This window comes from Amaranthus tricolor, chromosome 5, assembly GCF_026212465.1.
Source record: "Amaranthus tricolor cultivar Red isolate AtriRed21 chromosome 5, ASM2621246v1, whole genome shotgun sequence".
Lineage (NCBI taxonomy): Eukaryota > Viridiplantae > Streptophyta > Magnoliopsida > Caryophyllales > Amaranthaceae > Amaranthus > Amaranthus tricolor.
In genome coordinates this window covers 25032453-25046218 of record NC_080051.1, presented here as the reverse complement: position 1 = coordinate 25046218, position 13766 = coordinate 25032453, and the positions used below count along the sequence as shown (strand labels likewise).

At 32.3% G+C, this 13766-nt stretch overlaps 2 protein-coding genes across 3 annotated transcripts; one reads left to right on the top strand and one right to left on the bottom strand.

Annotated features, from left to right (window-relative positions):
• The first annotated feature begins 1809 nt into the window (after positions 1–1809).
• On the top strand, positions 1810–11535 carry LOC130813045 (uncharacterized). Of its 2 annotated transcripts, none has more exons than XM_057678744.1 (10): positions 1810–2189; positions 2492–2644; positions 3132–3347; positions 3473–3655; positions 4812–5033; positions 5773–5889; positions 5976–6119; positions 7083–7184; positions 8611–8679; positions 11022–11535. In XM_057678744.1, exons 1-10 carry the CDS (start codon positions 1965–1967, stop codon positions 11253–11255), a joined length of 1665 nt encoding a protein of 554 aa, XP_057534727.1. In that variant the 5' UTR covers positions 1810–1964; the 3' UTR covers positions 11256–11535. The 2 variants fall into 2 exon arrangements, with proteins under 2 accessions (XP_057534727.1, XP_057534729.1); XM_057678746.1 differs by having other exon boundaries at positions 2056–2189; positions 2470–2644.
• Positions 11536–11632: 97 nt separating this feature from the next.
• LOC130813611 (indole-3-acetic acid-induced protein ARG7-like) lies at positions 11633–11944 on the bottom strand. The gene has a single exon (XM_057679447.1). It carries the CDS (start codon positions 11942–11944, stop codon positions 11633–11635), a length of 312 nt encoding a protein of 103 aa, XP_057535430.1.
• Between the last annotated feature and the right edge of the window lie 1822 nt (positions 11945–13766).

Genomic DNA, 13766 nt, shown 5'->3' with positions numbered 1-13766 from the left:
GACAAAATAACTGCGAACAGCTATTTGACTTGTTTTAACCAACTGCGAACAGCATGCTGCACAAAAACAGGTCAAAATAGCTGTCTGTACTTACTAATTGCGAACAACTATTTTGTCTTTTATAGCTGTTCGCAGTTACTAACTGCGAACAACTCCGAACCGTAGGTTTGGGATTTTCACGCTTACTTTTGGAAATAGTTTGATTCTTAGTTTATTTAATTAATTTTTTTTAGCCTACAGATTTCAACGCATTTTATTGGGCCGATCCAATTATATATTTTTTTACCAATTTTATAAATTAAAATGTCAATTTTAAGAGTTAAAAGACCAATTTTAAGGATTTAAAATTGACATTTTAAGTCATGAAATTTGACAGCTTTAAGACTTAAAAGATTAACACCCACTTATCGTATTCTTAATGTCTATTTTCTATATCCTAAATGTCTACTTACATCATTTTTAATGTCTACTTACAATATTTTCTTTCTCATGCTCAATTTCTTTTCCACTTCAATTTCCTCATTGTCTTCTTCCTTTACTTTTTACTCAAAATCGAAGTTAAATTGAAAAAAAAATTGAAAATGAAGAAAAAGAATTATCGATTTTGACCAGTCAACCATTATATTTAACGGTAAATTGAAGGAAAACGTCACTTGGTACTCTTTGAAAAAGAAAAAATTTTGTTAGGTATTTTTTGGTAAAACTTTTTTTTATTAGGTACTTTTGGAAAAAAAAAATTTATTAGGCCCTTTTTGATACTTTTCCCGATTTTCTTTAATCTTGCACAAAAAATCACATGCATAACTATGAATTTCTTTTCCTGTAAAATTCTAAACACTTAGCAATCAAAAAATTAACTAAACTCAAAAATACACCAAGTATTTAGATTAAATAGTAGATCTGATCTAAATACTCACTTAGCAATAAAAAAAATACATTGTTTAATCTAACCCAAACAGTTATCCAGCTCAAAATTATTTTAATACAGCTCAAACCGAAAAATACACATAATTAAAACCAATGTAATAATGTAACTTACAAACTAACTCGTTAAACTTATTCAAGTATTAGTGATGAAATGTCGTTGAGAGATGGTTATTCTATGATCTTTCATTGACATTGTACTTTCAAATATTTCTTCATAGTATAATCTATCTCGCATTTTATAGAAAGAACAAAAAGGTGTTGAAGTACTTTACTAATTGGCCTTTTGTAAATGTGTGTGCTTGAGAAGAATTCGGGGTTTAACTTAGGCTTTTTTCATCCTTGCAAAAAATAATTGTGATTTAAATTTTTTATTATGGATTCGAAATCTAATAAGTCAAAGACGCTTTACAATATTAAAAAAACAAATATCAAATTACAAATTGCAATTTGGAGGTTTTAAGACCAATCAGAATTATCAAAGAAAGACACCAATCAAAAAAAAAGTTGAGTTAAAAAAGTACTAGGGAACGAGAGAGAAAAAATTGTGTAAAGACAATGTAAGCCTACTCTCCAATTTTAAACATAATAACCCGAATATAGGTAAAGCAAAAATTGACAAATTATATGAAGACATATGTAATTTTGAAAATTATGATATTTTTTTAACAATTTTATATCTTTAAATACCTAAAATATATTACGTAGTTTAATTTTAAGACCTCTAATTTTTCAGAGCTTTATATAATCGAACATATTTAAAACCTTTCAAATACACGCCTATGAAGGGACGAATGACAAAGGAATCAAACCACGAATTGAACCCATTACATCTTTTAAATCGTTATAATTGAACCACGTAAAGAAAGATGTCTTTCTGTTTTTGCTTATCGATTCTCTTAGTCTAACCCTAATTATTATTATTTTTTTTCTATAGTCATAGAAAAAGTAATGTATCTGTATTCTGTAACTCTGTTGTCTGTTAGCAAGAACATTTTTAGACCCTTTTGCTTGCTTCGCATACTAGTATTGCAATTCTAATGGAGGCAGTAGGAACAATCTCTTCATCGGCTTCTAGGGTTTTAAAAAACAATCACATATTTTCTTTCTCCTCCAACAAAACTCCATTGAAGTCCAACCTTTTTACTGCAAAGGGTTTATCATTCCCTTCTCTTCAATCCTCTTCTCCAACCTCTACTCTCAGAAAGCCCTCCTCTTGTTCAGCCGCAGTCAGTATCAAAAACAGTAGGATTTCTACCTCTAAGGTAATGCAATTTCCCAAAAATTTATTTAATTTCCTTTGATTATTGCATTTCTCAAATACCCTTTTTTTTGTTTTTGAGTTTTTGTCGTGGACTTGAAAGTTCTAGAATTCTTTTATGTTTTAAGCTGCTTTTTATTTTAATTGATTTATTTCATTGCTTGTAGCATTTCTCAAATACCCCCTTTAGCTTTTGGGTAATTCTTATGGATTTGGGAGTTTTTGAATGCTTTTGGGTTCCAATTCTTTTATCAATTTGTAAAATTGTTAATTTTTTTCAATAGAATGGTTGGAATTGAATGGCAGGTGAAGGGGACACATGAGATTGATTGTAATGTGTTTGAGCTTTCAAGTTTAACAGCTTTATCTCCCTTGGATGGAAGATACTGGAATAAAGTTAAGGACTTGGCTCCTTTTATGAGTGAATATGGTTTAATTCGATACCGTGTTCTTGTTGAGGTTAGTCTGCTCAATTTGTGATCGCTCGTACTGTGTTACTATGTATTTTATGCCATTTGGTTTATTATGTTATTTAAAACTGTAATGGAATTTGAAAGTTTTATCTTTTAAGGAGAGGGGTATTCAAGTTTTGGCTATCATATTATTTTGCTATTTTGGGCATTAATTTGTTTTGCTTTTGTGAAATGTAGTACTCCTAATAGGTTATAAAGATTATAGCTTTTCTAGTTAGATTAAATGTAGAGAATCATGGGTTGGCGTAGTCACCCTTGTGACGAGGTTACAATTCTCACCACCATGAAGGATTTATTTTTACTGACCCTTGCCTGTAGTAGATTCTCCGGCCTTACCCTGATTTTAAAGAAGTTAGATTGAATGTGTATTGCCCATCTTTTTTTTGTTTTTTTTTGATTTTATTGTCTGTTTTGATTGTTATTGTCATTTCTTCTTGGTTAGAAAAGGTTTAAAATTTACTAATGTATTGCAGATTGAATGGTTGTTGATGTTGTCTCAAATTCCTGAGGTCATTGAAGTACCCAGCTTTAGTGTCGAAACAAAGCAGTATATGCATAGTTTAATTGATGAATTTGGCATAGCAGACGCTTTGGAAGTGAAAAATATTGAAAAAGTGACAAACCATGATGTAAAAGCTGTTGAGTACTTTTTGAAGCAAAAGTGCCAGTCCAATCCAGAGATTTGTAAGGTTTTGTCATCAAAATCCCTTGATACTTCATGTGTAACCCTTTTGACATAATGATAATGTGACGGATTCCTTGGTATTGCTTATTGATAATTTGTCTTTTCGACACCATTGGTTATTTTTTGTAGGTTTTGGAGTTTTTTCATTTTTCTTGCACGTCTGAGGATATCAATAATCTTGCGCATGCTTTAATGCTCAAAGAAGCATTGGACAATGTCCTATTTCCTGTCATGGATGAAGTTATAGGAGCATTATGTAAAATGGCTAAGGAATATGCACATATTCCCATGCTTTCCCGCACTCATGGACAGGTTTTTACTTGACATGCCTTTGAATCAAGTTGACTTTCATTTTCTCTTTATTATCTGGTGTAGCTAATGAACCAAAGATTGTGGTATTGGAAACAATTGAGAACCGATACAAGTTTATCAGTATTGTCCTAACTTGATTATGTTATTCTGAACCAACAACAACGAACATTGTAATATAGTGGCAAAGAAAATAAGTTAAACACAATACGTCTTTCATTTCATAACAACCAAGTCACTTATCACCACCTTGAAGCATCACTAGGCTGTGTGCATTGTGTCATTGAGTTGATTTCAGAATTACCTGTTTCATCCAATAATCTTCTCTCTACCTCATGATTTATAATGTTAAGAGGAAGATCTGTTGATATTCTAATCATTGGAAGTGTGTACTGTATACCTTTGTGCGAAATTTCAAATGATACGACTCAATCAATTGTGGCTGTTTTAATATCTACAATGAAAACAAACATAGCTCAGAGCCGAATATACCCTGCTGTAAAAATAACGACATAATTAGATTGATAGAAATTCTGGTAAGTTGGAATCATGCTGACATAGTGCAAAAATTATCCGCATCACCACACGGTAAAGTTTTTGAGATTACTAGAACCACATAAAGGTGATAACCGTGAACCATTCACATTAACTACTTAAGTTGTTAAGGGACCATTACCTTTTGTTCTATAAATGTTGAGTCATAAGTGTTAGTCTCTCAACTATGAAAATCCTGTACTTGATGATTCCCCATATCTTTGGCCTCTTATATGATTCAAATTTCAAAGTGATTGGAAAGAGCTTTGTCTATCAATGAAATTACATGTTGCTTATCTTGAAGTCTTAAGAACAATAGTGTATTGAAAAGTAGAATTACTTAAAACATTGTTGAAAGAAGAATCATCATTTACTTATACATTTATACCCAATACAAAGACACAAGAGTAATCGCTGATCTCTGTGTACCTAGAATGGAAACATTGCTTTCAGGATAATATAGATTGTGATTCGTAACAGTATAACGTCACCAACAACATTTTTACTTGGAAAATAGATTCCTTATCATTTCTTAATTGATTTGTTTAAATAATGAGCATAAGGATGTTCCGCAATATGTTGACTGGAGTTGCACATTTTTATTCATATTATTATGTTTTTGTAGCCTGCTTCACCCACCACCTTGGGGAAGGAGATGTCAATATTTGCCATCAGACTAAGCAGGGAAAGGCAAAAACTTTCTCAAATTGAGTTGCTGGGAAAGTTTGGTGGTGCTGTTGGGAACTACAATGCTCATATTGTTGCATATCCTGAGATCAATTGGCCAAAGATTGCTGAAGAATTTGTGCTATCTCTTGGTTTAACTTTCAATCCGTACGTGACTCAAGTATGTGGCAATGTCCTATTTCGAGTTTCTAACTGGACACTTTGCGATCTTTTTGTTAAACATTTTCTTTGCTTGTATATTTCTTTTGTTATCTTCCTTTTCATTTGCTACTGAAAGTGACATTTCCTCTTACAACATGTCACTAATCTAATATGCTTTAAGATTTGTTAATATGATGTTCTATTTTTGTTAAGGTTGGTAAAAAACCGTAAGATGTTTTACAAGATTTGACCCTAAGTGAAACCTCTCCCTCATCACTAGAGGAAAGGAAAAGAAAATACGAAAATTCCAGAACTAGAGTTCTTTGCACTGTGTTAAGAGGTCAAATGAGCTGGATTTTTGTCAGCATTTATTTATTAAATTTGATTCTTTGGGTTCATGTAACCGACCCCATATTATTGGGACCGAGGCTTTAGAATTGTTTTGGCATTGAAGTTGTATTTCCCACTTCTGCCGAGATCTAATGATTGTAAGTTACATCTTCGTCTTCATCTTTGGTCTTAACATTATGAGTGATTTCACCCTGCAATATTTAGGTATAAAATGTCATGAATGATGCTAACGTCTACATGAGTCATGATGTATATGGAAATTGGATTTTATCAATTGGATGAATGAGGCTTTTGTTTTCTTAATGGTTTCAAGGGTTAAACTTTTACTTAAGTTGTGTATAGTAGTATTTTTTTCTTTCTAGAGTTTATATGACGATTTATAATGTAGCTGGGCAATGTATTTGCAGATTGAACCTCATGATTATATGGCTAGTCTGTTCCATGCTATTATCCAATTCAACAATATCTTAACTGATTTTGATAGAGATATATGGGGCTATATCTCGTTAGGTTATTTTAAGCAGGTGAATACCTTTTTAAAACTTATCGGATTATGTGTTGAGAATTAGTTCATTTGTACTAAAAAATACAAAATATTTGCCATTTGCAGATCACTAAGGCTGGTGAAATTGGATCATCTACAATGCCTCACAAAGTAAATCCTATTGATTTTGAAAATAGCGAAGGGAACCTTGGCAAAGCTAATGCCGGTCTATCTTATCTAAGCATGAAGTTGCCTGTCTCTCGCTGGCAGGTAATGTGAATTATAATTTCTCGATTTGACAATGCAATTTTTCTGGGTTATATAATGACAATGTTGATAACTACTGAACTGTCAGTTCAGTCTTCAAGTGATGTCATTATAATGTTGTTTCTTAATCAAATGATGATAACTTATATGTGATGTCATTATAATGACATCTGTTGGCTGGAGTTTTCTTCCTTCTGCTTGTAACTGATATGTGGTCGAAGCTGAGAGATTTGTCTTAAGTGGTTAAATGATTATTTTTGTTCACTTACGAGAATTCATAGTAATCTTAAAGAAACAGCTAGTCTGATCTCTGCTGAGTCTGTTGTGCAATGGTTTACTAATCAATTTGATCCCTCTTATATGTGAAGTAGGGAAATTACAATATCTAAAATCATGGATTAGTTTTAGCTGTTGTCCTGGTTTCCAACTTCCGCCAAACCTCGTCAAGCAAACTTATATCTTTGTTTTTGTTCTATTCATATAGCAGCTAGTACCATAGTGCGAAACAGCGCATGCATCGCTATATTAAGAATATATTGTAAAGGTTTTTCATCTTTCCAAAACTGAAATATAGGCTGTGACAACCATGAAACCATCTGCAGTGACCACAAGCTGTTTCTTGACCATTACTGTGACCGCATTCAATATTTTTAACTACGGCTAGTACTCTTTGTTTGTTTGAACTTGTCAAGTCAAGTCATATAAGCCAGAAGCCTACTTTTCTAAAGGGTTTTTGTGGGACCTTTTATGCCTTCAATGTTTTAGTTAATACATGCTTGGTAAGCCAATAGCAGTAGTAGATATGGACTTTATCGGCAGAACAAGTAACACTGAGTTGACTTAATGTGTTTCACTAATTTAGAATCTGGATTTGTGTCTGTAAACGGAAGTTGGGATCATCATTATTTTGTAGCTGTCTTGCTATTGTTTTGCTGATCTTTTCGTGATTTAAAATGTTCATTGCAGCGTGACTTGACTGATTCAACAGTTCTGAGAAATATGGGCGAAGGATTAGGGCATTCTTTACTAGCCTACAGAAGTACTCTGCAGGGTATCGGCAAACTTCAGGTCAGTCGGACATGCTACAACATGCTAGTATCCTAATGCCAAGTACATGTGTCGAATTTACACAACTTTGCCTTGTAATTACAAAGAGATTGTTTTTGATTGATCCTTGATTTCAATCATCATCAGTAACTTCACATAAATAAAAAGCACAAATATTTAAATGAATCATCTTACTGTAGTCCATATAAATTCATAATCAAAGAACTATAACTCTTTTGCTTCATTGAGAATGGACATAGGATGTTATAACATGCATTGATTTTTTTAATATTTTTTATATAGAGTTCTTTGCTGTGCTAGAGCAAATAGTGAAAACTCAGGTTTCATCACCTGTATTTGTTTAGTGCTATAGACACTTCACCTAATTTCTGTATTTTGTTGATTGTGTTCACAGCTATGACCTTATCACAATTTTTTTAAAGTTTTAATTATGTCTTTTGATTTTTATTTTTGGGAAATAAGCCACCTTTGAGATTCAGTTGCTAACATAAATAATCAATATTATTATTTTTATGTATTCTCACTTATTATTGCGTTTTTACTAATTCAATTGGCAATTTTTACCTTCTCATCCGCTGTCCAAAAAACCAACATATTTTCTTGATTGTGAACACTTCTATCAACTCTTGATGTTATAAATTATCACCGAGGAATAAGGCTTTGGGGATAACTTCTGATGTTCTACTAATCCATTTCCATCACAAGCTAAATTCTGTTGCAGTATAGCCTCATTCATGGCAACATCTTTTCTATGGATTTTTGTTTTGTACTATTTGCATGATTGCATGTAAATTTCTTCTACGTCCTGTACAATGCAAAAATGTATTCCTATAGTCACTGTTATTTTTAACATTGTTACTTGTATAGAATATATTATCAACATCGAATTAATTAAGTTACTATGGTAAATGTGTCGAATGAACATAGCAAACTGACAACACATTTTTAGTACATTAAATTACAGAGATTGAAATACGTAATCACTCGTCTCACTCGTCTATTGGTGAATGCTTTCGCTTACACTCCATTGTGTGTCTATGTAAGATTTCTTTAGCTTTTGTGAATAGGTGAAGTCATTTGAAGCTTGAACTCTTGACAACTGATCTTTACTGTCTGATTTTTTATCCAATTAATCTAAAACATCATCTTCTCCCTTTAAATGTCCACGTGAAATTGTCCGGTTTGCAAAAAATTTAATTCAGGTGCCTCCTGCACAACTTCTTTAGAATGTAAATAGTAGATACCCTTTCCGGTTCTGATCGTATTGCTTGGCTTACTCAAATATGCAAAAGTCATCAACATTTGTTTAAAAGCGAATTTATTTTGCATATTAGTTAAAATATTTGTTTTCTGATCTAGTTCTGGTATGTTAATGATCCTTTTGCTCAGTTTTTTTAATCTCGGTATCATTTTGTTTGACATGCAGGTAAACCAAGTCAGGTTGGATGAAGACTTGGACCATTCTTGGGAAGTACTCGCAGAACCTATACAAACAGTATGTACCTGTATTCTTTACACCAAAAAATTAAATAAAATATTGGACTCATATGGATAATGCTTTCTAACTTGCTATCTATAAGATCCTCTTATATTTCTTTGCTCATTTTAAAAGCAATGAGTTGGAAACCCGTAAATGATCTTATAATATAGACTATAGAGGAACCTCTTGTTTTTACGCTATCATTGCACTATTTTGACCTTTACATTAATTATGGTGCATAATTGTAATTAAAAAAAAATTATGTAATCATGCATTAAGATGAATGAAACAAGACTGCATTTGACTATGTTTTTTTCATTAACATAACATAATTTGTGAGACAACATTGATTGATGAATAGTGACAACTATGCAAATGTAGCCACAATTAATACAAGAGGAAATAGTTGGAGGATATTGTTTTGTTTTTTCGGGTTATTTGCTTTTCCGACACTTTCTAAAGGTTTGTGTCTGCAGTACAATCATTGTACTTAATGTCTGTTTGGTTTAGCCGTATCGTTTGGTTGGTCAATTAACCTACTGTATATATATATATATATATATATATATATATATATATATATATATGTATATATATATATATGTATATAAATATATATATATGTATATATGTATATATATATGTATATATGTATATATGTATATATATATGTATATATGTATATATGTATATATATATATATATGTATATATATATATATATATATATATATATATATATATATATGTATATATGTATATATATATATATATATATATGTATATATATATATATATATGTATATGTATATATATATATGTATATGTATATATATATATATATATATATATATATATATATATATATATATATATATTATTTTCTGGCCTTCTATTTCCAATCTTACACTTGACAACTTTTTTGAATACATACAAATACGATGAGATTAGGATTAAAATGACATTAAATGCTTTATACAAATTTGATGAGCTTAGAAATATAACATTTTTGTATGTTATCTAATATAGCTATCCAAAATACCTTAACAGAATATTTAAAAGATAGGTTAAAGGTTAGTAGTACATTCAAACTGTTGGTTACATTTTTCTTTTGATTTGATTGGAAATGTGAAGAGTTAAGAAGAGTAGGCCAAAGAACCTAGTTAATAAGTGAAAAATAACATCAAGAATTGAGATTTACATGAACAATATTTGTGGATGATCATTGAAATTAATTTTCTGTGGTAGATGAGTCGAATAACATATAATCTTTGTTGTCGACGCTTTTCAAGGTTGATATGTTTTGAGTTCATGTAGACAACCTCATGTTGGGATCAAGCTGACATTTTGTTGTGTAACTGTGTAGTTCACATGTGCTTGGTGTTATGATATGCATGATTTTGATTGTCTGAACTGTCGAACTATTGGTTAGTGACAAAAATTTCTGGTATGCCGAGTTGCCATATTTACATAGACACCTTGAGTGCTTTATGTCTTCTACTCTTCAGTCTTCATCAGGAAATGGGCTGTATAAGGATTAGGTTGGGCTCAAATAAAAATAGGTCGGGCTGAGCTCAAAAAAAAATGATTGGACCCTCTTGGCTCGCTCCAACCCAGTCCGATCGATCCTTTATGTCTTCTAATCTTCATTCAGAAATGGGTTGATAAGGATTGGACTGGCTTCAAATAAAAATGGGTCGGGCCGAGCTCAAAATAAAAATTGATCAGCCCTTCTTGGCTCGCTACAACCCGGCCCAATCTATTTATAAATTTTTTAAAAAAATTCCATTAGAATAAGCATGTCATATTGAGTAGAATGCCTTATAATTCATTACTTGCTTTTGTCAGTTATAATTATACTATTGAGCTGTTTAAGGTCCGTATTGCCATTTTACGCACGCCTCATTTATGTAAATAAAGGACCGTTTAAAGCCCACATATTTAAGGGTCAGATTCGGGCCACCAATGTGCCCCGGCACATTGCACAAGTCTAATCAGGAAGCTTTCAAGACCAACTCTCAGTTTTAAAGTTGGTCAAGCCTGGCCTGCCCTTGCTCAATTTATTCAGGTTTGGTTAGGTCTTTTTATTGGCATTGGCCTGGCCTGGCCTTAATGCTCGTTTAGGCTTTTACTCTCGGACTACCTAGATCTATAGGCATTGGCCTGGCCTGGCCTGATTGTCCTTGTAAGTTTATTCTATGCTTCTCTTTACTTTAGAGGTAGAGTTGTTCAACCAGGAATTGATTTATGCTTTTAGATAGTTCAAAGTTAAGTTGACGTGATTGTTAACTACAATATTGTCTTCTCTCTATCCTCGTCCATGGCTGAACTAACAGTCAGCTTTTACATTAAACACAGGTCATGCGAAGATATGGTGTCCCAGAGCCATACGAAAAGTTAAAGGAGTTCACAAGAGGGAAAGCCGTAACTCAAGAAAGCATGCGAGAGTTTGTTCAAGGGTTAGATTTGCCCGAAAATGCTAAGGCTAATCTACTGAAGCTGACCCCACATACATACATCGGAGCAGCAACCGAGTTGGCTAAGACTGTTGATGCGGCCGTGAATATGGTGAATGGATTCCAGAAGGCTTAGAATCTTCCGATTGAAGATTTTCTTCCCTCAAGTCGCAATCCCGCAATAAATACTCCTTTTTGTACCAAAAAATTTGCTAGGTGAATTCTTCTAAGTTTTGACTATATCTGCAAATTCTGTTAGGAAAAATTCAAGAAAATTTACACCCAATTCAAGTTTCCGATTAATCTTAATGGAAACCGGAGAAAACTTTCGTGTGAAAACGAGGACTGAATTCATGATGTTATTAACTTACAAGTTATGGATACAACTCTTATTTACTACAATATTTTACAAAGAATGTCATTCTCACAATAGTCAAAAAAGCCTCAGAAATCCAAGCACACTTTATATTCTACAAGAACAGGATTATTTTGATCCCCGTCAAAGCTCAGCGACTACCGGGCACATCGGATGACATGGAGAAAGACGGTTTCATCACACGGGATCCACAGCCTTGGCGGTGTGGTGGAGTCATCATGCTGGTCTCGAACCTGGTCTAGCAGAGCTCGGAAAAGCGGGTGTTTAAGCAAGGTAATTTTGATAACATACCTCTTTTGATCTTGTCCAACATACACTACCATATGTCCTTTCGGCACATCCTTAGGAATAAAGTGCTCAGCTTCCGGCTGTAAACTCAAGGATGGCCGAAAACACCATTGGCAACACGACTCAAAACATTCCGATGAATGCATCGTTTTGCTGCTCATTTTTCTGCACTTGTTTAGGGATACTTGGAAGAATTTTCCCTTCATTTTGGTATGGAAAATGATAATAGATTGAATAATGTTGTTTTTGTTGGTGTGTTTTGGGTATGTGTGATATGAGTAGAGTGTGAAGAAGGGCATTTATATATAAGTGTAGCTTGAAAGGTGCCAGCTTCAGGGCATTTAATGTCTCCCTAAAGAGGACCCCAAATTATGCTGTCTACTGAAGAGAGAGATTGTGTGTGTTAGTTTTTTGGATCATAGTTAAGAACCAAGATCAGGAATATATTTCCTTAATAATTACCTCCTAAATTCTTATACTGTTTATATGACCTGGTTTAGAATATTTGGAGAAATTGGTGTTCTTTTATGTTGTAACAATGACCTCAATGGTGAGATTAGATGATATCACCTAAATTCTCGAAATCGAGTCTTGTCTTAATTAGCCTGTATCATTTTCCTTATGTAAAGTAATGGGTTTAATTCTTGTTGTCTCCTTCTCGTTCAGCCTACCTACTCTGACCTCAATGGTGAGATTTGGTGATATCACCTAAACTCTCGAAATCAGGTCTTGTCTCAGTTAGAATCTATATCATTTTCCTTATGTAAGGTACTAGGTTTATTCTCGTTGTCTTCCTTCTCCAGCCCTCCTTTTCCTTCGGCCTACCTATTCTGTACTTGAAAAAATGTTTTGGTCATTCTTTATAAAGCTAATGCTAAGCCTTTTTAATTGCCACTTAGGTAAAATAGCTTTTTAAATAATTCTCAATTTGTGGATAAAATTTCGAATGGAGAAACAAAATTCATATGAAAGACCATTGGACATGATGTATTGATTCATGAAGCTTACTTTAATCTTTTAGACATAATTTATCCTTTCCGATGACGATTCGTAGAATTTTTCTCTTTAGATTCGGAATATATCGAATCAAGTAAGATTATACAATAGTCTAAAATTTCATATTCTTGTTAACAGACTAAATTATTATTGAAAGTTATAGTTCTTTTTACATGATGTTAACATTCGCAAAGTCAATACATCCTTTGGACTTTGGTTGGGGTAGAGACTATATTCCCTCCGTTTTAGTTTTTGTAATTTTGATCAACACTATGAGAGCTTTTAATTGGTTAAAAGTATAACAAACAAAATAGGAATTTTTGAAATCTGTAGGCTAAAGAAAAAAAATTAATTAAATAAATTAAGAATCAAACTTATTCCAAAAGTAAGCGTGAAATTTTCAAACTTGAGGTTTGGAGCTGTTTACAGTTACTAACTGCGAATAGGTTAAAACAGACAAAATAGTTGTTCGCAGTTAGTAACTGCGAACAACTATTTTGTCTGTTTTAACCTGTTTGCAGTTAGTAACTGCGAACAACATGCTGCACAAAAACAGGTCAAAATAGTTTTTCGCAGTTAACTGCTAACAGCTATTTTGTCTTTTATATTTATTCGCAGTTACTAATTGCGAACAGCTCCAAACCATAGGTTTGGGATTTTCATGCTTACTTTTGGAAATAGTTTGATTCTTAGTTTATTTAATTAATTTTTTTTAGCCTACAGATTTCAAAAATTCACAAAATAGTACTATATTATACAAACACAACAATAAAAATAGTTTGAAGAAGTTTTTTTTATACTTTGTCCTCCTTTATTTGATGATAAATTGTCTCATCATAATAAGCACATATCTTCTAATGTATTAAGAGAAATTACTCTAATTTGCTTTCATAATTTCAAACTTATTTTTTTAAAGAACTTTTAAAAACCTTATATGTTTGATAATATAATTTATTTTTGATTAATTACTTTCAAATTATTGATTTC